This window comes from Dermacentor andersoni, chromosome 1 (genome assembly GCF_023375885.2).
Source record: "Dermacentor andersoni chromosome 1, qqDerAnde1_hic_scaffold, whole genome shotgun sequence".
Lineage (NCBI taxonomy): Eukaryota > Metazoa > Arthropoda > Arachnida > Ixodida > Ixodidae > Dermacentor > Dermacentor andersoni.
In genome coordinates, this window is record NC_092814.1 from 115,136,664 (window position 1) to 115,161,989 (window position 25,326).

The 25,326-nt window shown below is 42.1% G+C and overlaps 1 protein-coding gene across 1 annotated transcript in view; it reads right to left on the reverse strand.

Annotated features, from left to right (window-relative positions):
• PIG-O (phosphatidylinositol glycan anchor biosynthesis class O) overlaps positions 1 to 25,326 on the reverse strand; it is a 50,161-nt gene that overhangs the window by 17,632 nt on the left and 7,203 nt on the right. The window contains exons 3-8 of the mRNA XM_050191014.3: positions 20,756 to 20,924; positions 19,369 to 19,551; positions 15,995 to 16,171; positions 13,215 to 13,415; positions 12,567 to 12,691; positions 8,664 to 8,958 (exon numbers count right to left, since the gene is read on the reverse strand). Coding sequence (XP_050046971.2) covers positions 8,664 to 8,958; positions 12,567 to 12,691; positions 13,215 to 13,415; positions 15,995 to 16,171; positions 19,369 to 19,551; positions 20,756 to 20,924 — 1,150 coding nt within the window. The remainder of the gene's footprint in view (positions 1 to 8,663; positions 8,959 to 12,566; positions 12,692 to 13,214; positions 13,416 to 15,994; positions 16,172 to 19,368; positions 19,552 to 20,755; positions 20,925 to 25,326) is intronic.

The following is a 25,326-nucleotide window of genomic DNA, read 5'->3' on the forward strand; positions in this document are numbered from 1 at the left end:
TGCTTCAGGTGCTCGTTTTGATATTTTGACGAAAGAGATGTCACACTGGATGGTCTGCCACTCCCAAGGTGGTGGAAGCCTAGTAGGAGCCATTAGGACATTCTCTAGAAGGAGGACGACTGTTTCTTCTGACAGAGCTTCCAATTGGAGGGACAGAGGAGGCCTAGTGGCTGGGTGGTTACAGAACAGCTTGTGTGGACAAGAATGAATAAGTGGTGGATAGGATCTAACATTTTCAAATCCCTAGGCGTAGCTGAATTATAGACTATGGCTCCATAGTCAAGGCGTGATCGTATTAGACTTTTATACAAGCTTATGAAGCATCTCCTGTGGCTTCCTCAGGATGTGCGTGACAGGAGCTTCAACAGGTTCATAGTCTAGAGGCACTTTGCTTCAGATGGGATACTTCAGATGGGAGATAAATGTCAGCTTACTGTCTAAGACAATACCAAAGAATTTATGTTCAGAGCTCACAGATAGTCGTTCTCCATGAAGGTCTATAACGGGGTCTGGTAGTACACCTCTCTTGTTGGAGAAGAGGATGCACATACCTTTTTGGAGGTTTAGTTAGAAACCATTCCTGTCCGCCCATTTATGTACAACTTATTTAAGCCAACCTCTACTTGTCGCTTGCAGATACAAGAATACATGATTTGTAACCCATTTGGATGTCATCCACATATACAGAGTAAAACATTTTATCTGGTATGACAGTTTGGAGTGAGTTCATTTTGAGCATAAATAAAATACAGCTCAGCACACCACCTTTTGGCACACCAGCCTCCTGCGTAAATGGTCGAGACAGGACGTTACCAACTCTAACACAGAATGTGCGATATAAGAGATAGCTCTGAATCAAATTTAGTAAGTTGCCTTGGACTCCCATTGCAGCCAGGTGACGAAGAATTCCAAAACGCCAAGTGGTGTTGTGTGCCTTCTCCCCATATCTAAAAATACTGACAAGAAAAACTATTTGTGCACACAGGCATCAGATATTTGTCTCAATGCAGACAAGGTGATCTATTGTGACCTTCCCTAAAACCAGCGCTGCAAGGGACCCAGTATTTTGTTGCTTTCAAGAAAATGGACGAGGCGCCGGTTAATCATTTTATGAAAGAGTTTGCATAGACAACTTGTCAGAGCTATAGTGATATAACTACTGGGTGAGGAAGGGTGCTTGCCCTCTTTGAGAATAGGAATTACAATTGCTTCTTTCCAGACAGACGGAATGTAGCCGGCAGAGAACATGGAGTTGAAGAGTGACAGTAGTGTTCTGTAGGTTTCAGGGTGTAAGTGTTTGATCATTTCATACATTATTCTTTCACTTCTTAGAGTGGATATGTCACAACAATTCAGTGAAGCCTGAAGCTCCCCCATGGTAAATGGACGATTGTATTCTTTATTGGCTGTGCCTTTCTGACCCAGAAGCTGTCACTCTGCTTGTCGCTGGTATCTTAGAAATGTATATGTGTCAGGGGACGTACTCGAAATGTGCTCGAAGTGTACTCCTAGACAATCAGCCTGGTCCTCAAGAGTGTCTCCTTATGTGTTTACTAGTGGTAGAGGATGAGTCTCTCGGCCTTTTATTTTGTTTAACCTATTCCAGGCTTTTCTTCCGTTTGTATAAGAATTAATGCCGGAGATGTATCTCTGCCAACTGTCCCTTTTGGCACGGTGGCGCATTCTTCTACTTTCCAACTTTGTTTTCTTGAAGCTGATTAGGTTTTCTGTAGTTGGAGTCAAGGAGGTGATTCCAAGCCTTATTTTGTTTCTATTGCGCTTCCCTACATTCATTATTCCACCAGGGAACACATCGTTTAGAAGGTGATCCATTTGATTGTGCAATACAAATTTACGTTGCATCGACAATAAATGCTGTTAAATATGCAACTGCATCATCAATACTATGCATACAAATGTCATCCCAGGTCAAATATGTCAGCTCTTTGTATTGCTGCAAGTCCACTGAGTCGACTTTCCACTGCAGCACATGTGGAGAGCATTCGTCCCATTTTGTTAATTTTAAAATAATCAGAAAATGGTCACTCCCGCATGGGTTCTTAACCGCATTCCATTCCAAGTATGGCACAACTGTACCTGATGCAATGGTTAAATTTATGTATGAAAACGTTTTGTTTGCAAAGCTGTGAAAAGTCAGTTCTTTCTTATTTAGCAAACATGCACCTGTAAATAAGAGTAAATTCTCTATCGTGTGTCCTCTGGCATCACATCGAGAGTCGCCTCACAAGGTATTATGTGCCTTTAGGTCTCCAACAACAATGTAGGGCTCCGAAAGTTGTGCAATAAACCTTTCAAATTCTGTTCTGGAGAGTTGGTAGCTGGGCGGGATGTACGTATAAAGAAATGTCAACAGCTTACCAGAAAGCACTTGCTTTGACTGCAACTGCCTCAAGGGACATTTGCAACTGTAAATGCTGGCAGGCGACACCCTGATCAACTATTATGAAGACGCTGCCTGATGAGGCAAAAGTGCTGTTACGGTCTTTGCAGTAAACGGCATATTGTCGCAGAAAGTTCGTGTGTAGTATTGTGGTGTGTCTCTTGCACACAGAGCACCCTAGGATTAAACTTGTGTAGGAGTTCCTTAATGTCATCAAAATTGTTTGTTAGACCTCTCACATTCCAATGCATTATCTGTGCAGCCATATTGGAAGTGGTTTGTGGTATGTGTCAAGAGAAATGAAATAGGTTACTTCACGGGACCTTTCCAGGCCCCGTGATATGGAATTTTTCTTTCTTTCTGGGGCGCTCCATGGAGCTACGCCATTCCTTCAGCATCTGACACGCTAGAGTAGTGCTGCTTGCATCCATCGCCTCTTCAGAGGCGATGGATGACGCCTGCTCAGCGGGCACACTCGGGGATTTTTCGGGCCTGTCTATGCAAGCAGAGGCCCTGGAACCAGCAGGCCTGGAGGTCTGCTGGCTTCGTGGCTGGAGGCAGAACAGCACTGGCTGATCCTGCCAGGGTGGCGGAACCGCTGTCACACTCCATGTGACTCAGGCGGCCGCTGAAAAATGTGGCGCTGCACTCCGGTGTGTCACATCAGTGTAGGACGGATTGGACTGGTTATGGACAGAAAAACGCTTGTGCGCTTCTGGAAAGGAAATGTTTAGCTTTACCTTGAGGTCAATTATTTCTTTTTCTTTCTTCCATGATGGGCAAGATCGCAAATAGGTGGGGTGGTCTCCGCCACAGTTAGCACAGTGGGTTGCGGAAGTGCAGATGGCTGAGGAATGGTCGTTAGATGAGCATTTCGTACAAGTATATTGCGTCCTTGGCATCTCTGAGGCCCATGCCCAAATCGCTGACACTTGAAGCATGGGCGCGGATTGGGAATGTACGGTTGTACACGAAGAAGTATACGGTCTCAATTGAATCAGGGAGGTTGCTTGTTCCAAATGTAATGATAACATGCTTGGTTGCAATTTCTTTTTCATCGCACCTTAGTTCTTTGCACCTTTACCACGTTCTGGTCTTTCCATACATCAACAGTTCACTTTCACTTAGTTCAAGGAGGTCATCATCAGAGATGACACTGTGCACTGTGTTCATTGACCTGTGGGGGCCCACTGAGACAGGAATGTCACTAAACACAACGAGATTTGAGAGTTTGTTGTAGTGAAGTGTGTCACACACTTGGTCACTTTATAACCTGAACCGATTGCCTCAGTCAGACATTTTGCAACAACAAATGGGGATATCGCACAGACTGGCTTGGTTTCATGTTGACTACGTATTACGTGGTACTTGGGGAATGTTTCTTTTAATTCCACGAAGAAGTTAAACATTTCATTGGTGTGCCCCCTTTTCTGGGAGCGACCAAGGAGTAGGGGAAAATCATTTGCCACATAAATACAGCAGAACCTTATTGATATGTTCCCGTTACTTACATTTGCCCTGCGCCAATGTTCACAATCAAGAACACAAAAAATGACCTAATAGAGTTACACTCATTTTTCACCAGTTCATATGTTCCCGGAAAACACTATTTTTCGGCATCGGCATTCAGTACGTCACAAAGCTGCCATCGTATGATATGTTTTCCGGCCGCTAGATCTCATGTAAACAAAAAAATGTGCGAGGCACATGTGATCGAGAACAGTATATAGCTGCCCAACGCGTCAGCTTCACCGCAACACTCGCCCGCCTTTCTCACGTGGAAACTCAGTTTCTCATTTCGGTACCAGCAAATCTTCTCCGGGGTCGTCACACGTGACATTCCCAGCTATCACCGTCAATCCTATTGTGATAAGCATCTTTGCCTATCTGTTTCACAGCGCGTGGTGCCGTTGGAAGCATAGCACAAGCTTTTAATAAGCGATAACCGAAACGCGCCGCCGTTCCCTGCTGCAGACTGCGATTGTGTAGGTTCTCCGGCTGCTAGCTCCTATCTGAACAAGAAAAGGCAGGAGGTGTGTGCGCTCAAGAACAGTATATATCCGGTCTTCTCACACGAGAACGACGGCGCGCAGTTTCCTGTTTCGGTACCAGAGAATCTCCACCCGGCCCGTCCCATGCCACATTCACAGCTATTGCCGCCAAACCTTCAGCATCTTCACCTATTTGTTTTACAGTGTGTGTTGCATAGTGCAATTGATAGCATACTGCACACTTTTAGCAGGCAACGATAATCCAAACGGGCCGCCGTTCCCTGGGAGAACGCAGGGAAGCAATTTCGCTTGCGGAGGCTAAACAAAGCGAGTGAAGAGAGTGTCTTGCTTGCCAGTGGAGCTCGCCTCTTGAAATCATGGGTTCGGGGCACTGAGATATTTCTATCTTGGCTATTAATTAGCCGATCTGGAAAATTATTGCGGCAGAACGCTCTCTAGAGGACACATAACAACTTCCAGCCTATAACCAAAATTTGCTATGAGGCCTGGTGAGGGACCCTTTAAAGGTCCGAACATCCAGCATTGACTCAACCCCCAGGATCCCCCTTTCCCCAGACATGGCTAAGCCACACATGGCCACACAAGGGAGGGTCCAACACTCTTGTACTTGGGTACGTGGTGTCACAACATACTAAGCACCTGCTGACGCAGATGCCCCTGAGAGAACTAGATGGAATTGAAGATGACTTTCTGTGGTTGGTAGACCGCGAAAAGGAGGTGTTGTCGGACTCGAATAGTGACTAGCCGCTAAGATTCAGCTGTGCAAGTGTCTGTGTGGCTTTGCATGTTCCATAAAATTGTTTCAACATTGTATGCATCGAGTGAGGTTTCGTTACCTGTTGCAACCGCTAGAATCAGCCCCAAGTTATTAAAGCGAAGCTTTCTTTGCCTCTTCCTTCGACTTTCCCACTGCTGCTGCTGCTGTGACTACTTCTGTCTGGCACACTGCATTGGTGGTTCGTTCAGAGCGTGTGTATACATGACAGGAGTGAGGCAGAGAGGACAGGAGACGCTACAAAGTCATTTGCGCCCCACCGCACTGAATGTGCACAATGCCTTCTGGAGCTCCCTGGGCGTTGCCACATTAGCCTCTTGAGAGCTGTAACTATCCGTGACACCTCTCAAAAGCACTGCAGAAACTGCAGCGCTTCCCGTTCTACTAAAGTGTGAGTCCAGAAGAGACGTAAATAGAACTGTAGAAAGGAAGCAGGAGAAGAGAAAGTTCCCACACAAAGGGTGGGGGGGGGAGGGAGGTGATGTGAGAAGGCAAGGAAACCCTACTACTAGAGACGCGACAGCAGTTGCGGGGAAACTGGATACTTATGCTTAAGGTATACAAGACAGTACATTTCTGCTATTTCTGAAAAACAAACACCAAGCAAATATGTCAAGCAGACAAATTATGCAGGGGGTGCTGAAGCAGAGCAGCATTAATTAAAGCGCACCGCAGGGTCCAGGTGACACTACGGAAGCGGGCGAATGTGAAATCAATACTTCTGTGCACACCGCGGTAGCTTTGCGGCTATGGCATTGCTCGAGGTAGCGGATTTGATCCCGACTGCAGCAGCTGCATTTCGACGAGGGCGAAATAGAAAATGCACGTGCACTTAGATTTTTGGACACGTTAAAGTACATCACGGGGTCAAAATTAATCCAGAGTATGCTACTACGGTGTGCCTCATAATCCGATTGTGGTTTTGGCACGTACAGCCCCATAAACCAATTCAAGTTTAACACTTCTGCCATGATGCGATGTGCCATGTGAGGCAATGACAATGCTCAGCCCTCTCGGAGGTTATGAAATATGGTGCAGAACGACGCCTCAAGCAAACACCTCTCCCTGTGTGTTCTGTGTACTGCGCAGACAAACAGCAGTGGTGCATGCAAGGTAATGTTTAACATCAACTCACTGTTCTCGCGTTAGACTGAACGTTGAAGAAATTAAGTGTTCACTGTCGACATCACCGCTAATTATCGTCAATCAAAGCAACCAGCACAGAAAGCTTCTCTTACATCGATTCCCACAGTGCGTGGGTTCTGCATAATCTTTTTTTTTATGTATTTAGGCAGTAATATTACTGCATGTTACAATCGGGGTCATGGTGGAATCATGCAGATATGGTACATGTAACTCCATCTGTCTGTCCATTTACATGCACACTGTGTGCGTCCATTTATTTACCGATTGCTTATTTACTCATTTATATTACTTGTTCCTCTTGTACTTCTTTTAGTATACATAGTTATGTTCCTTACCTTTCCTTTCTTTTTTACTCACTTTTGCCCAATTTTCATTGCATCTCTTTTTATTAACTTCAATTTGCAAAATGAAAGTTCATAAAAATGTTCTTTCATTTTTCTCTATTCCTTCACTCTCTATTTCTTCCATGTCAGTGATAGAGCATGGGTGTCCACTGCTCTACAATAGCAGGTTCTCTCTAGCTGCACGTTCATGCTTTTACTCATTCCACTACTACAGAGTGCAAACATCAAGAAGCCATTTTCTATGCTACAGCTGACCAATCAAAACAAGCCCACTCGGATCAGTGATGCCAACTTTGTCAAATATGCATGCGTTTATTAGAACAAGATGTAATGCCTGCTGTAAGACATGGCAGTGCACTTAAATGAATGTGCTTTGGCTTGGCTCATATTCTAACAATTTTTCATTGTTAAAAGTGGTTTTGGTATTCCTGGTGCTCTTCTGTATGGGCACTATTCTCCTATATGACATCCAATGCAATAATGCAACAAAATTAAACACCAAATTTCAAATAATTCGAAAGTCAGAAAAATGTGAACTCAAAAACTAAATTTTTGTCAGAAAACAAACACCAAAGAACGTTAGTTGAATTTTACCAAAAGCAAACACCAAAAACACGGTACCTTATCTATAGTACTACATGCATGTGCTACATGTCTACATTGCGAAACAATGTGCTGCACACAATTCTGCATGCTAACATGACATGGCACGCTGTGCCATTCATAATAAGTATCGGTCATGAGCAGCCCCACCTTTCTAAGCATTTATGTATTGCTACAAACAAAAGTAGCTTATAGATATGGAAACACTGACCATGGAACAAGAGAATACAGGAGGAGAGATAAATTTCCTCCTATGATGTTACCAGATATCACAACCAAGGATCACAAACAAGCATCAGAACCAACTACATGCTGGTGTCACCTGAAGGTGATGGAACCTATTATCTTGTAATAACAGCAATGCCTTTACTACCACGCTTAAAAGGGCTTAAAGAGATAGTAAGTCAACGTGGACTGTTAAAATACCGTTCTAGAAATCTCGCAGCACTTGTTTCATGCCAATAAAAGACTTAGTTTAGGAGGAAATCGCACCTGAAGGGTCTGCGTACATTTAGCGCAATTCAAATCGACCGTCCCCGAACAAGGGAGTGGTGACATTCCATACACCATCACCACCCTTTACTGCCATCGGTGAGTAAAACAGTGCCCGACAGACGACGCTACATTTGTTTTTTTTGTGCAAAACACAAATGCACGGCCATGGAGAAACTAAGCCAAGTGAAATTCGGCGCTGCAGCTGCTTTCGGTCAAGCGATGTGGACCGTTCAGACATTGTGTGTCATCCCATGGATATGCAATTCTCTGCTACTTGCAGTTTGTGCGAGTTCCGTGAGCCAGCAAAGCCAGTGCAGCACTATGTGATAACAAAACTACTGAAATGTGAAAGCGCGGGCAGCACAGAGTCAAGCAAAAATGAAACCCTTAGGCCACTCACATCATTGCTTAAGATAACGTCAATGAGTTCCTTTTTCTAAACATCGAATAGAACTGAACAAGTAGCGTTTTCTTCTGACTTATAATGCAATCCACTGGATCTTTTTATTACGAGAGGTTGAGTATTAGTGACAGAATTATAATGAAGAGTGCCTATGTCATCAGGCCAGTACTTGAAGGTCCGTACGAGTCACAAAGTGTGTCCTGCATTTACCTCAATTTCTCTATTACTAAAGCTCTGTTTGCGATAATGTTGATGCCATAGACGTTCGTGAGCATTAATCTATCACATTGGCTTGGCCTAATATTTGCCTTTAGTGTTCCTTTAATGTCACTGGAGGATTCTAATCGGTGCTACCCCTCTATGCCTCCTCTCTGCACCTCTCTACATGTAGCATTATTAGGATGCCCGCATGTGCTGGTGACAATGTCGAGTTTGTCCAATTGTGCTGTCCTCCCCATGGCCCTGGTTGAAGAGTGAAGTGTACCTGGTGAGAGCCAAGCACATTCTGGATGGTGGCAGGTGGCTTGAGCTGGACAAACCAGTGTGCCAGTAAGGCACCAGTAGCAGCCATCAGGCCCACCCTTGCCAAAGCACCAGCGAGGCCAGCAGAAGCTCGTGGTGGCCATGAACACCAAGTCAGCAGTATGGTGCCGCCACTTGCTGCCAGCACTCGCTCAAGGCCCCATGACTGAGGCTCCGAGGGGTTCTTCTGTAGAAGGCTCTCTTCACATGGCTGACCTAGGTGCTCTTCCCGACAGCGCCAGAACAGCGCTGATAGCCTGCACACAGAGGTCCATTCAACAAGAGTTGAAAGCTCTGTTCATGCTGCTTTATAAGAAACTTGAGTACCTTCAGCAGAAAAATGAAGACAGTAATTGTAGTGCCTTTACTGGATTCTGAGGTTGTTAGGGTTAGTTGTACTCCTAAGGATCACTGCCTACCTGCTTTGATGAAAGGCTCCTCTCCTGATGATTAAAATAATATGCAAAGCTAAAGAATGTGTGGCACCATTTGTTCTGCCAAAATATGGATGATGATGATTATTATGATAATATGATGATGTGAGATTTTATGGCGCAAGGGGCTAATAGTGGCCAAAGAGCGTGAAAGATGGGTGCATTTCCTCTGAAGCAATAACAGAAAAATAAAAGCAGCTACTGCTACTCTGTCATATCCTAAGAAAGCATACAACACAGTACAATGGCACACTGCATTGATTTTTTTCGTACCCTCAGTGCTGAATTAGACAATGTGCTTTTAGCTACAAGTGGCAATGTGGAAACCCTAATAGTGGGAGAATTTGAACATACATATACAGCTAAGTGATTATTTCTTTTAACCAAATGGTGCTTGTCAAATAAGCCAGACTAACTTACAGAATGGTAGTACACGAGATTTTTCAAAAGCCTCGTCATTTGAGTACTGGCTGTCATCAGCAGTGGTAAAAAGCACACTCTTTCTCATTATCTTCCCGTCTCTTACTGCAGTCTACAATGTTTTTGTTTTCATAGCCCAAGAAATGACAGAGGTAGAAATACAAAACCTTAGTGCTTTTGGCGGGGTGCAAACATGGATTGATGGAGGAGCTGGTGTGGTTGATAATTATGATTTTCCATATTATGCATAGTTTGACCCATTACATTTCAAAAAAAGGATATTAACAAACCACAACCCTACAGATGATCACCAGGTGATTCAATAATTTCTTAAGTGCTCTTTTTACGGTATACAATGCATCCCCATTAACACAGCCCAAAACTAGGACAGTGGCTATGAAAGCAACAGGTGAGAAAGATAGTCTAGCGAGATTGGAAAAGATGGAAGATATTAGCATTTATGCCATGTGAGTTATGAGGATTCAAACAGACAACCTTGATTTCAGAAAAAAAAAGGAGCTATTTAGGTTTTTGACAACAGGCCAAAAAGCATAATCTAAAGTCTAGTCCTGCCAATGCTTTCAAAGCATGAGGAAGGCAAGCCTGCTAGTCAAAAAAAGCATTGTGAACCATGAAAAATAATCTTTGAAGCCATGAAATGTGAAACTCATAACATGAAGCTAACTTTACATTGGTGGCACAGTTAAAGAAAAAGGCGGGGGGGGGGGGATTTTTTTGTGCCAGTCAGCTTGAGGAACAATGCCATTTCCTCTCAATGTAAGAAAACTGCGGCTTCTATTTCATTCTAGGAGAGGTGCATGGTAACATTGGTGCTGGATCGAAGGAGGATGCAGCCCATTTGGCCTCATTTTATCCCAAATCCCTCATTGTCAATAACTGTAGAGAATTGTAACGGAACAACCTGCACAATGTGAAACAAAAAAACTGAAGCTATTTCCACACCATTATTTTCGCTTTACACAAACCAAAAGAAGCATTACTTGTAACTTTCTGAATTTGCTTCAGCTTTCCTTTAACTTTGTCAGTACTGAGGATAGGCATTACTTGTACAAAGAATTTTTTTCAGAGAACAACAGCACACATTCACCATCTGTTGTGGCTGTGCCCAGGAATGAGAGCTACAAAAGATATAATTCTCAGAACTGCCAAGCTATGAACTGACAAGAAAAACAATTACACATGTGGGCTCATAGACAATAAGTTCTTAATAAAGGGAAAATGAGACATCCACCCAATCGTTGCAACTGCTACAAAGGAAACCCATACAGGTTTCTCGAAAGAAAAACCTCACAGTTGAAGAAAAATTTGTCCTGGTCCTAGACACTAACTCGGGACTACCACCTTTCCAGGACAGCCACTCCACAATCTGAGCTAACCAGGCGGCTAGCAGATGGCAGGGCGAAGTCAAACTTATCAACAACTCGAAGCAAAGACAAGAGTTTGACATAATATTTCTTCAGAAACCCTCAAGGTGGAGAGAAGTAATTAATAAAGAGAAAATGAGACATCCACCCAATCAGAGCAATTGCTACAAAGGAAATGGCTGCCCCAGAAAGGCGATGGTTCCAGGTTTGAGTCCCCGACCAGGATGAATTTTTCTTCAACTGCGAGGCTTTTTTTTGCAAGGAATCTGTATGGGTTTCCTTTGTAGCAATTGCTACTATTGGCTGGATGTCTAATTTTCCCTTTATTAAGTGCTTCTCTCCACCTTGCAGGTTTCTGCAGAACTATTATGTCAAACTCTTGTCTTTGCTTCAAGTTGTTGATAAGTTTGACTTCGCCCTGCCATCTGCTAGCCGCCTGGTTAGCTCAGATGGTAGAGCGGCTGCCCCGGAAAGGCGGTGGTCCTATGTTCAAGTCCCGGACCAGGACGAATTTTTCTTCAACTGCAAGGTTTTTATTTTGAGGAACCAATATAGTTTTCCTTTGTAGCAATTGCTACAAAGCAATTGCAAGCAATTGCGATTGGGATGGATGTCTCATTTTTCCTTTATTAATTAGTTCTCTCCACCTTACGGGTTTCTGCAGAACTATTATGTCAAACAATAAGCTCTATAGGCCACCACTTAAATTGTTACCTGAGGAGGGCCCTGATGCTTTTTTAAGTACCCACATATGCTTCAGTGCACAATGTTCCAATTGAAACGACAGAAAGAGAAAAAGTCAAGGACATTGTAGGATGACAATGCGAGGCAGGGATGTTGAAGCCAGTTAAGCTCTGGGGTAGATAACAATTGCTGCCTCTTGTCTACTTGACCAATGGTTGTTGGGCAGCTTCCATGGAATTTGACACAGCGGAGAACATCTTCAGAATGCAGCGTGGTCATTGCCACCAGGAACTTTAGGGTTAGCTGCAATGCATCACTCGTACATTTTTGCATGAATGTGCCCATGAGCACAGAGGTTGCCAGATTGATCAGCACCTGTTGGCCCTTTGCCTATGGAGCATAATTTCGGGGAACGGCACAGTTTCTCCCCTGCCAGTTTTTGGTATGTGGTCGACTAGTTCTTGGTATCTGGCTACAAAACGCCTGTGGCACATGATACATGGAACCTTGTTTTCACTCACTTTCTGTATCGCTACAATAAAATTGTGAATTTAGTACAGTGGAACCATTATATCTTGATCACGGATATAAAAAATTATCGGATATAACAAAGTAAACCTAAAATGCTTTATATTGATGTACATGACTAATAACCACATGCTTATAATGAATATAAATGTAATGAAGGTATTTTCATGCCAGATGTAACTTCATTATAATGAGTTTTGATTGTACTTATATGTCATTTTATTTGGAATCTAAACTCTATTCAGGCATTCAATAAAAGTGGCAGTTTCTTAACTTCTTTTTCTTTGTTTTTCTTTCTTTTTTCCATTCTGAGTTTTGATAAGCCCTTCAAGGGAGTCAAGAAACAGTACATTCATGCTGCTGTGAAGATGTTTTATCAAACACTGCAGCTGAACTACAGTGTCCAATGCATACCTTGTAGCTGTTAGTGTGCCCACTAGGCACAAAGTCAAAGCACGGCTCCGACTAGTGCTCAATGTGACAGGGCCCTTGCAGAAGATGGATGCCACAAGCAATGTTTGAAAGAGGTATAGAACCACCTGCAACAAGTATAGTGCATGCTCTGCAATATGCAGTCAAACAGCTGCATCGTCAATGTTAATTTTTATTTTATTCTGTGTTGCCCTCATTGTAGAATTAAAAATGTTTTCTTTCCCTTGCTGAAGAATCCCATTGAAGAAAAAGGATGTGTGGCAGCTAAATCAGCATGATAGTGACAAAAAAAAAAAGTGGAACTTTTCAAAGCCCCAATACAATAACTTCAGTACATTCCCACAACTACAGGAATGGTAGCTAAGATGCTGAGTGGAAAGTAGAACATTTTTCACACCTTCTTTCATAACACTTTGGTATGTGGCCCATTAGCTTTCCTCTTCTGACATCTAAGGGTGCCACATACATACAAGTTCAATTTTTTTCACAAATTCTAAGACCAGTGGTCTCTCAATCCTGATTTCCTGAGATTGCTCTGTTACGTGTCATGCAACTTTACTAATGGCAATACTGCCCCTGAAGTACTAAAATAGCATCGCCTGCATATATGAAATTGACAAAATCACTAACCTTGTGTTCAGCTACAGCAAAGCTGTTGGAGAAGGGCATCAAGAGCCAACAAACAGCACAAACACTTGTAGGGCTCTTCAGTACATCAGAGGCACTTGCTTCTCTAAGTTGATAACAGCACCAGCTTAGGAGCAGCAGTGATCCAAGTATAGCCATTGCTAAGCCGGCATACATACGAGGGATGTCAAATGTAGCCCAGACCTAGAGCATAAAGACAGACTTTTCTTTAGCACATAAAACAGGTAATTATGGCTATAGCAGTTGCACTCCCATGGAAGCAGAGTGAAAAAATATCTTTGTACTGATAGTTTGGCAAAGGTTAAAGGTGCCAGGTGGCAAAATTAATCTAGAATCATCCGTTACAGCCCCCTAGACAATTCCATAGTACAGCTCAGAACACCAAACATTGACAATTATCTTCTTTGTGCATGTTCAGATAGACAGTCACAGAGGTGTTTCAACTATTTAGCTGTCCCAAAATTTTTATATGACGTACCAGAATCGCTCCATATATTGGAACAGGGCTTGTTTTTCCAGCAAACCCCTTTGCTTAAGCAAGAAAAATAAATCTTAACTGAGACAAGGTGGAAAACATGGCTTATACCAACCGCATAACATCACAACTCTTAAAGAATGTGAAAAAGAAAAAAAGAATTTTCAACAACTTCGTAAGTTTTATACTGTATGTAGAGAACACTGTAAACCGAAATAAATCAAATTTATAGCACAAAGTGACAACACGAACAAAAAATAACAAATTTGTTGTTTGAATGAAAAGCCCAAAAACGGCCCCCTTTTTTGTCAATTTTTGAGTACCCTAAATCCAAAACGTTCATTTGGGATTCTTTCGATGCATATATTGCTGCCTTCTAAATACATTGCCAAATGCATAGCTTTCACTTTTGTAGTGCTGTTTCAAATTTCAGTGGCAAAATTCTAGAAACACATAACATTGGAAATTTGGCATTTTTTCAGTAGTAATTAAAAAAAGAAAACAACCACCTTTTATTTCGATGAAGTTTTCCCAGGTTCATCTACTGTCATTGGTAATCTGTTTTGTACAATACATGCAGCACAATTTTGTTCTGAATAAAAAGGAAGCAATGAAGAGCAATATACAAGCTGCTCTGTTCAGCAATCTGCTGCCTCAAGCTTTAGCATGTTGGTGTCGAGCAAGTATAACTTCCATGATCCCTACCACATTTTCCCTGAACTATGTTTGCCCTTCCCCAATGCTAGCAGCAGGCTAGAATATAGTAGTTCAGGGTGACCGCTCAGCTTTTCTCTCACAAATCTCTCTCTTTTGTCACTCTGGCAATAAAGTGAATTTAGTTTATTCCTATTTAAGATGACCTACATGTATGGCATAAAAATTACGAAGACAGAACATCACAGCTATTGCATAAGCCATATTTTCCACTTGGTCTAAGCACGGTATAGTGCACCATGTACATTTCAGAGTCTGAATCAAGTCACAGTTACAAATGTAGGTAAACTTGGAAACACAAGGTATATTAGTTGCTTTTGACTTGCTTGCATTTTAATTTATGCCGATGGTACACACAAGGTAACAATGAATCAGCCTAGACTGCTCACTTATACTCTTTTGAATTCCTCTGCATTTTTTAAAGGCAAAAGTCTTAAGTGATTCATGGGTCGAAAAATCCGGTGTCGGCATTATTGAAAAATTGACTGTCCAGCGCTATGGTACCAACATTCAATGGCATCAAAATTGATGGTGTCACCATTAATGGTTGAACCCACGACAATCGGTGGGAGTCGAACCCATGACCTTTGGTGGTAATTAGGGAGAGGTTAAATAAGGCACAGTTATTTAAGATAAGAGTTCATTAAGACAATCGAGCCCTCAACCTTTGGTGGGAGTCAAACCCACGACCTTTGGTGTTAAGGTGAAGTTAATTAAGGTACAATTAATTAATATATAGTTAAATAGGATACTCAGACTCACGACTTTTGGTGTTAATTAGGACAAAGTTAAATAAGGCACCACTAATTAAGGCACTCGAACCCACAACCTTTGCCGAGGAAAAGTAACAATGCATTCGAATAAGAATGTCAAGTAATTTAGTTAATGTCTCATGAGTGCACAGGCTTTCGTCTTCCTCTTTAGCCTATGCTAAAGTGGCTGTCAACTTTTTTTTTAAAGAAAGGCAGAAGCAATGCCTTAGCACAAAAAATAGAAAACACATAGCAGAGAAAATGAAACCTAAATTTCTTCACTTGAATTTTATTCTCAAACTGTATGTCAAATATATTTTTGTATGTTTTCCTGCATTTAATTGCTCCTTGTGCAGAAACAGGCCTAAAGGCTAACAGGATAACATTTCACATATATTCTAATGCAATGTAATTAACTTCAATTGCTGAACAGCTAACTAGTCTAGGTCAAGCATGGCCTCAATCTATATGTCATAGGGAGCTAGTGCAGGAAGTTTGAGGTGGTGTCACCACTTTTCACTTTCACATTATTTTATGGCCCACTAAACCACAACTTTCCACAAAGTTCATCTATATGACATGTTTTCAAAGTGAAATCAGCCAACACAGCTTAGCCTATTGTTTTTCTTTAGCATTCCTATAAATAATGGTTTAACAACAGGAAAGTTACAATAATGCGTATACACTTAAATTTCATACTAATGAATGTTACAAGTATGTTGACTGCAGGGACTCCTTCTGAAGAACAAATGCGGGGTGTCTATATGCATTTACACAATGTACTGCAAAGATTACTTGTGCATGCAAAGTGGAGAACGTGCCTCATGGGCGGCATGTCTTGCATCCTGCAGGAATGCCACGGAGGCATTGATGAAATCCCTGGCTGCTTCAGCACTTCCTTGCTCATCAAGGCATCGGTCCCACAGCTGGCGCAGTTTCTGCATCCTCAGTTCTGGATGCAGGGGAGTGTTGGGAACCTTGCCTAAGTAACGCGCCACCTGGGCAACAAGTTACTTCTTGAAATGACACCACCACTACGACAGCTCACACTACTTGGGCATACATCAGCTTTTGTTTGTTATACAACCTAATCCTTTCCTTGTAATGTTTGCTGATTGGCATCAACTTGGATTAGCCTACGCTTGCAACAGGGTATGGAAATGGGCTAGATGGCAATTCAGGTAAGTGAGTCAGTGTGAAAACCAGAAGGACAAACAAAAGAGAGGGAGAAAGGAACAAAAGCATGACAGAGAGAAGTGCCGTGTCCATCCCCTTCTTTGTCCCTTGTATAGTTTTCACACTGAATAATTTCCATGGCCTTACAGGCCAAGGCAGGCACCTGGACAGAAGCGTTAGCAGCAAAGGAACTATAAATTAATTTATGCGATGCGATTGAAGTTCATGTAGTGCATACAGAAGTCAACATCCAATAAAAAATTTTAATTCTAACCTTAATAAAGTGCAACTGTCCCTTCTATGAGTGGAACACACAACAGTAAAATGAGAAAACATGGCAGCTCAGCTTTACAGCGCTGGGGCGCTATAACGCAAAGCTATTGCAAACTTTTCTATTCCAATTCTGCAATCAGCCCTCCACGATTGGTAAAAAAAATTTCTGACCACTGCCACTTAGCCTGTCTGTCACGTGACATCAGGAAAACAGTGAAAACGCCCCATTTGATATGATATGTGCACACTGATTATGTGTGATTATACTAAACGAAAGAAACGTAATTATTGCTGGTTCAATGCCTTTTTCGCCATTAGCCCTCTGTTATTGGCCAAACGTTCTTGGGCTGCGCTCACTTCGACTGTCTGTCACACGACGTCATAAAACCGCGAAAACTCACTACGTCAAAGTGACGTGTACACATTAAAGGCGCATATGCCGAACAAAACTGAATTTTTTTCTGAATTAGCCAGGCAGTGCCCTGTTCCAAAAGGAATAGAAGATGACTGCCCACAGATCGTTTTGGCACGGGCAAGCTGGAGCTGCCAGGGAACATGGATTTACCTGTGTGTAATAATCATTTTTGCGTGACAATGTAACATTATCGAGCCCTTTCAGCACATATACAGCATTACTCTGCCAAATCTTCTCTGCTGAAGATCCATTTTAGCGGCATTTTTAACCTTCCGTTGCACGCCACTACAATTTTCGAACAGCCACCACAAGCTAAGCAAGGGAAGACGGACCAATTGCAGATGCCGGCACCACCCTCCTCATCCGGTTATCTGCTTTCACTGTGCTGGCTCGGCCCCGTCAAACCCTCTCCACTCAAGCTTGCTTCTCGCCTCGTGTCAGCCAATTAGATAAGAAAAACTACTCTATGTAGACCAAGCACGCACCCAGGATTTTTTTTTCGGGGGGGGGGGGGGGGGGCAACCCAAGGTAACTTTTCTATGCAAATGAGGGGGGAGGGTGCCTTTACTAGCACAAATGTAAATAACGCCCACCGTTTGCCATAAAGAGGTGTAATCCCACAAAAGCGAAATAAAATAAGGTGTATCTCACAGGTATGCCTGTGAGATACACCTCTCCTTTAACCTAACTGACAAACAAGGAACGACATCAAATGGACTCGCAGAGGAAATAAGTGCAGGAAGAACACGGCCAAGAACAAGTAAACAAGCGAAAGAGTAAAATAAAGATTTCTAGCAGCGTTTTTTGAATTAGCTCTGGAAGAATTATAGAGAAATATATAATTGCAGAACAGTCACAGTTCTTTTGGATCCCTCGTTCACTGCTCTACAAAGTGCCAAAACTGACTCATATTTTTATTTGGGAAGTTGTATAACAATGCGTGGCCACCAGTCCCGCACAACAGCACAGAGCGCAGGACGCTGCAGTTCTAGACGTACTGTTCCCACTGCGGAAGGTTAGAAAAACACCCACATAAGCACAGCAGAGAAGTGGCTATGTCAGGCAGCTCCACTGATAACTGTAGAAGCGTCATTCAATACACGCGGAAACATTCTCCACTTCCGGCGGCATTTTCTCTACTTCCTTTTTATATAAAAAGATGTTGATCCATAAATATTTTCACAAACAATGGTTAAATTTGTTAATTTTCACTTTTCCTTCATGTTTGGCTATTGTCTCGGATTTCTCCCTTTGTATATCGCTTAATTTCTCAGCTCCTTGCTACTCTTGTTTCCAGTTGCCAATTTTGCACAAAAAGTGCTGTACAATTAGGGAAAAGCCAGATGAGGTAATGGGTCACGTTTATATTGCTTATGGGTTTAACGGTTATTGCGAGTTTTGATTATGGACGATATTTCGCATCATTTTATTTTCAACCTTACCTAGCCCATATCATGGGTATATGGTTCCAAGGATCTACCAGCGTCGCGGTGAGCCGTCATTCGAGGAAATAATGAAGCAAAAGGAAAAGTTAAACGCAACTGGTATTTTCTCTGGCTGCATACAGTCCAGCTCACTACGAACTGAATCCCTTTCCTGGTCCCTGGATCAGTCTAAACAAAGACGGTTGAGCTAATGAAGCAAGAGCAATGTGCGTGACCGTTGCAATAGATGGTGACAACTGAATGCACCTCGAGTTAATCGTGCAGGCACCGAATCGATGAGAAAACTGGCCTTCACACTCCAGGAGATGCCGATAGCTACCACCATCCAAAAGGAGTAAAAAAGGCAGCAAAACGTTAACCGCCGAATAGCTGTCAAGTCTAAAGATTGATTCGGTGGTGTGAGGAGTGGTGGTGTAGGTGGGGGGGGGGTGCACGCCGCTTAATTTCGGGGGCCCCCCGGTACCCCATTGCTATTCACTATGAAAGCAAAATAAGTGTCCTCCTATAAACGAGGACTGCGTTTGATTGGGCTTTCCAAACAACGCTGTGGGTTACCGCCCGATGCTTGCGTCGGTGGTTATGTAAATTTGACATCAGGAGATTATGGAATAAAAACAGATTGGAATAGCTTTACGTTATAGGGCTCCTGGATACAGCTAAAATGCACAGTGATTATGTAGATAAGTAATAAGGTGGTTCTTAAGCCTTAAGAACTGAAAGGTAAGAGTGCAGCACTGTAAACAGATATGGTATATTGCCCTCTCAAACCTTAAAAAGTGCTCTCCAAGTGTCAGCCATAATCATGATACAGATGTAACTAGAATGTAGTTAAAATATTGCAGAACCAAGACAGAAAGTAATGTCTACCCTGAGCTGGTTTGTTTACCTGCTGAACATTCAGCCAAAGTGGCAGTAGCTGGCCTGGAACAGCATGCTCCATCTCAATGCCCGGAAAAGCTTGTAGCATCAAAGAGCCAAGGTTAGAATATGGAACGGGCACATCAATAAGCATTGATAAAGTGGGCACAAGATCCACCTGGGCTATGGAAGGAGGACTGGATATTTCTGTCTGGAATAGAATCAAGTGAAAGAATCATGTCAATTGCTAATTGCAGTAAGACCACGAAGCAGAAAAAAACAAGCATTGTTGTGCACACTCTACGGTTCACAAGAATCCCTAAGCTGTTAGCACTGTTGCTGGCTATTTGCGCACTGCAAGCATTGCTCATGTGATGTGGAAGCACCACACACATGACATCTCTGCTGGCAGGGGGAGAGGCTCCTCTGAGAAGGGCATGCAGGCTTTTGTTTAAATATTCGTTGTTTTCACGGTGTTCATTGGTGTAAGTGTTTGTTAACTGGATCATTACCACGTGATCTACAAATCATAACTGTCTCTTTGCAGTGCCTAAACCTGGTCAGAGACCTTTTAATACACACACTAATACTATCTCTATTATTTGCTGTGTGGCATTTACCTACATCTTGTGTGCCTTTACTGGTCAATTATATAGCCATCTTGTAACGGAGAAGAACCGCTGGTCAGCCTGGCGCATCACCAGCGTTTACGTACGGGGCCGGTTCTGGCTGTCTGCAGGGTAAAACCTCCGCAATGAGTTCAATCTTTTAGTCTTTTGTAATCTATAAATAAACACCTTAGCACTTTCTCTTGGTCTTGTTGTAGTTAATAGCAGAAATTGTCTGCCTTCTGCTCTGTGAAATTATATATATATGCGTGTATGCAAATTTTCCCCCCATTTTGCCATTGTAAAATGTTATAACTGGTGTGGATCCCAACTAGCCTTAAGCTAGGGATCCAGATGTGTGTTACATCATTTTCTATAGATGCAAGTTCATTTTTGAATAAAGTATTCGATTTAATTAAAACACAAAAAAGATTTATCAAAGAATGTCAGTGGCACCTGAACACGTGTAATCTAACGTCTGGAGGAATGTTAGATTACACATGTGCAGGTGCCACTGCAAGGCAGCACACTGGCTTGACACCAAAGGTGATGCATTTGACAATATTGGTTATACATGCACAGAACACACGAAAATGGCAAACTAAATATTTTACAGCTTTTAGTATTACAAAATGACTACAAAGTCATTTGACATTCAACAAATGTAGGTGATATGAAACGGCATTATGCTTCATGTCCAGGTGGGCCATGAATATTTACATGTGCACAATAAAGTACACTAGTTCTCTAAGCTGCGAGTTGATGGGTTGTCATTAAGCATGCTATGAGTTGGCTACCTAAGCTTACCACAAAACTTGCATTGCTCTGAGGTGATAGAAAAGGTTTCTTGGCATGGAGAAAAAGCACTGCCTCGATTTCATCTTCTGTTTCTCCACCATGGTCACCATCAATCGTCATTCCATGATCACTCATCACCAGGAGTAGGGTGTCCTCAGTAATTTTCGAAACCACTGATCTAGCAAACATCAAGGCAGAGAAGAAGAATGAGGTGATAAAACCCACAACACAGCCAGCACTAGAATTGGTTTTCTGACAATGAATGGTCACATTAATTAATTTGTTAATTTTTAACTGTTAACTGCCAATGGCAAGCAATGTCCGTTGAAAATGTATGCTACATTCTTTCAGTAGATGAGGTGATAAAGCACACGAAGCATCTAGCACTAGGATTTGCCTTCCGATAATGAATGGTACAATCATTATTTTTGTTAATTAGCTATAGTTGACTTGTACATGGACAATGGTAGTGTCAGTAAAAAATGTATGATGTGTCTTTTCAAGAGAGGTAACTTCACCCCAAATAAAACATAATAAAAGCTTCTTCATAGACTTACTTTGATGTTGGCAGCATTACACATAATGTCTTGTTGCCAACTGCAACAAAATTTTGTACCATGTAGAACGCCTAGTTTCAGATAGCGTAGATAAAGAGCAACCACAATGCAAAATTTTATGTTTGAAATACAAGTAGATGCATCATGTAATGCTTATAAAATAACGTTTTAATACTAAAGTTAAGAAAAAGAGCTATAGATAACCTGTGAATATTAAACTGAATGCCAGATATTTTCTCATTTCTTAACAAACATATAAATATGAAGGTTGTTTGTATATAACATTAAGGTCAATTTGGTCCAAAAATAAGGTGGCGTAATTCCACCGTTGGGACTGATTGATGGAGATAAACTGTGCACATAGCATCAATGAAGGTTGGCAATGTAAGCAAATAGCCAAACGCCTTTAGAAAGTCATTCGCTTTATTAAAGAAATGATGCGCTTGAAGGCATATATTTATTGCAGTGAGAATAATTTGGTAGTGTTTGTTATTTCATTGTATAAATCCATAGACAACACAGCCAACATATCAGCGCATTCGTTCCATGTGCGTTGTCTCCAGCAGCGCAAGCGCCAGCGTGGAATGCGACTGCCATCTTTCTTTCCTGCAACAGCTGCAGGTAGTGAGAGCAGTGGGAAAAGAAGAGAGCTGTCCTGCCCAAGCATTCCACCAAAGCATCTAAACCTTCGGATGCCCCAAAGCTCTCGTGCAACAGCATGTGCATTTGAAAGTGTGACAAAGGCAAGTCGGTTGCACGAAAGCATGAGCTCTTTGCATTGGTGCCTTCATATAGGCGGTTCTGTTCAACCACCACAAAAGTGAGCAAAAGAGTCAAAGAAAGCTGTTCCCTTTAAAAAGGAAGCCTTATTTACATCATTTGAGAGATGTAATGTCATTTGAGCTGGACACCCGGTCAACTGAGTAGCTTATAAATGAAAAACAAGTGAAAGTGATTGTATCTGCCATACTACAACAATCACAGTAATTAAACAGAGGAACAGCATGTCAACAGAGACCATCACTAACTCTTTTCCTACCGTTCCCCATTGGGCATAGTTAGCCCGCTATCAATTGTTTGAAACGCCGCTTTTGAGACCTTCCGCACCACTCATGGATGCACTGCACCATTGGACATAAAGGAGGAGAACTCTATGTTTGTTTCTTGAGTAGTTTGCTTTTTCCCAATTGGAAGTGATTTTTTAATGCACTCCAAAGTTCTGCGATCGTCAAAGTAGAAAGTAAAAATAGCCGCCTCCGTAAGCGGCATGCGTACGCTTAGAAAGATCGCAGATCTCGAGATTCCGCTGTGTCTTTGACCAATTTTATCGATGGATCGAGCAGCAGCAAGTCTGATGATGCTACCTTTTCCTAGGACTTTGACTCTGAGAGCAACGACGAAGCAAACCAGCACAAAACACCAGCGGATGCAGCCAAGTTGGTTTCGCCTCTTGCTTCGGCCCGTCTTTGTTGTCATTTGGAGTGCTTGAGAGCGTGCCAAGATGGAAACTTATCGAAACTGCAAGAAATGCTACAATGAAAGGAAAACCGAGTGGAAAACAAGAGTTTACTGCAAGACATACAACATTCCCCAATGTTTTACACCAAGGAACTGCCTTGCCACATGGCACACGCAAGTGTAGTGCCTGCAGTTGCATTTTTGTAGTGGAAGACCTGTTCAGTGAAAAATTTTGATTTTTTCAGAGACAGTGCCTATTAGACGACGATACATTTTGTATATATCAAAATTCTTTTTAAATTTTTTTCTTAGCAGATACAAGCATGTCTTTACAAACCTTGCTCAATTTTATCCCACAATCTTGATTCTGGCAATTTATATCTTTTTTTATGACATACATCTCGCTAATAAAACTTTCATGCATGAAAAGTGCATTCATTCTGCTTTTTGTTTATGTAATACCTAAAATACTGAGTGCAGTAGTTCCATCAGAAAAAAAAAAAAAATCTGGCGTAACCAATAAGAAATACCTATTTTCCCTAGGGAAAGAGTTAAAGGAATGCAAACATAGTGAGATTGTCTAAATATTATATTGCTTTGCCTAAATCAAGAAAACAAATTCATAGGCGACTTAAAGGCAAGGCATACTAATTGAATGACTGGAAACTATTTAGCAGAAGTTAGCTACTCCATGTGTTTACAGAACTGGTGCCACTATACTACAACCCCGACTCCTCTGCAGCAGACTCACTAGGAAAATTCATCAACTGCATCTGTCTTACTCCCTGTAGACACCTGTAAGTGTTGTTATCCAGTAAATTTAAATAGAAACAAATATTCAACAACCTTGCATAGCAAATGCTCACGTTTATTACGAATGAAATAAGGAAGGCCTCTCTGAAACATATTCGAAATTTGTAATATTAGCACACTTCTATTTTTCACAAGATGTCAGACAACCAGATTTATACCATTCATTACAATTGACACATTTCGAAATCACATAACCTTATAATAAGTTTGCTCTATCCCTAGGCAATACCGAAAATGCATAGATCTAAGGATATTTCTAGAGCTGGCAGTACTGTTGCCGCAATAAAGTGGACAATCAGCCGGTGACATGGATGGGAGGGAATGTACAGCCTATTGTAGAAAGCACAAAGGTCAGTTGGCCGCATTGGACAGCTGGTCTTTACTTTTTGGTGATGGGTATACATGGCAATGTTTAACTGTGAGTGACTTGGGCTGATTTTCTGGCAACAAAACATGCTGAGTACCATGAATTGATAATACACTGTTCTCCAATGTCACAGTTTTGCAAGAAAAGTGCATATGTTTGCTATTCAGGGTTCGTACAGGTTTCAGACAAAATTCAAGGGTATACAAGGCCTTTCAACACCCTGTCAAAGCTTTTTCAAACATTTAGAGTAGCATCTTAAGTAGCTATTTTTTACTACGATAGTGGTTCCAAAACAGTATGGATAGCTTTACTGCACTAGAGATACAGAAATTATATAGGGAACGTCCAGCCTTGACCCCTTCAAGTTCCTAGCTAGGCCGAAGAAAGCAGTGTGAACACAGGAGGCAAACCAGTACGAAGCACCGGTGACTCTTGCCTCTTGCCCACTGTGGAGTTGTCCATTTCTGCGCCAGTCGTGTGAAGCGGAATACACTCGTGCCGGTTTAAAATTTTTATTCAGTAAAACCCCTTCTAACATTATTTAAGTGCCAAAAGGAGAGGGGACAAACATTGAAACTTCCCAATTTGAAAGAAGTACAGTCGACCCCACTTACAGCATTACTGGTTTTAACATTATTCAGGATTCAGGTCTAAACTTCAGCAGCCCTAGCATCCTGAACTTTTGTGTGTGTTCTATGGTAAAATAAAGCGTTTACTACAATGTTCCCATGCAGCATTATCGGCTACAACAATCACATCTGGCTACTTACTGGGTGTCTGTGCCGAAAAGAGAAGGAAAGTGAAATCCTGAAAAGGAAAATTTAAAAAATGCAAACCACCGCCACCTGCCTTTATGCCTAACACCCTTCAAGGCATGAATTCGCCGCATCACCGGCCTTGCACGCCTCTCTCCCATCTCCGAAAACGAGTCAACTGCCTCAACAGCGCCAACGTCGGAGAAGTGGATGGGAGACGCGCGACAGTGTGACGAAGGCGGGTGTGGCACGCAGGCCAGGTGTAGCGCCTCACTTTTTTTTCTCCCCCAAGAATTTTGCATTATTTTGCTTTTCGGCATACACACCCAGCAACCAGATTTAGTTGTTATAACCAACAACACGGTGTGGGATCATTTTAGTAAGTGGTTTATTTTACCATAGAATACACACAAAAAATATATGCTAATACAGTACCAGTATTGTTATAAGTGGGCTAGACTGTACCATTGTTTCTAGAGTGGGGAGTTTGCCGGCTCCACAATGATCTGCCATAGAAATCAAGCCACGTAACAAATCTTAGACTGTATTACTAATGAAATTGAAAGGTTTTCAAGGGAGAAAAGAAAGGATTCCAGCACTTTCCAAGGACCTTGAAAACATACTTTTCAA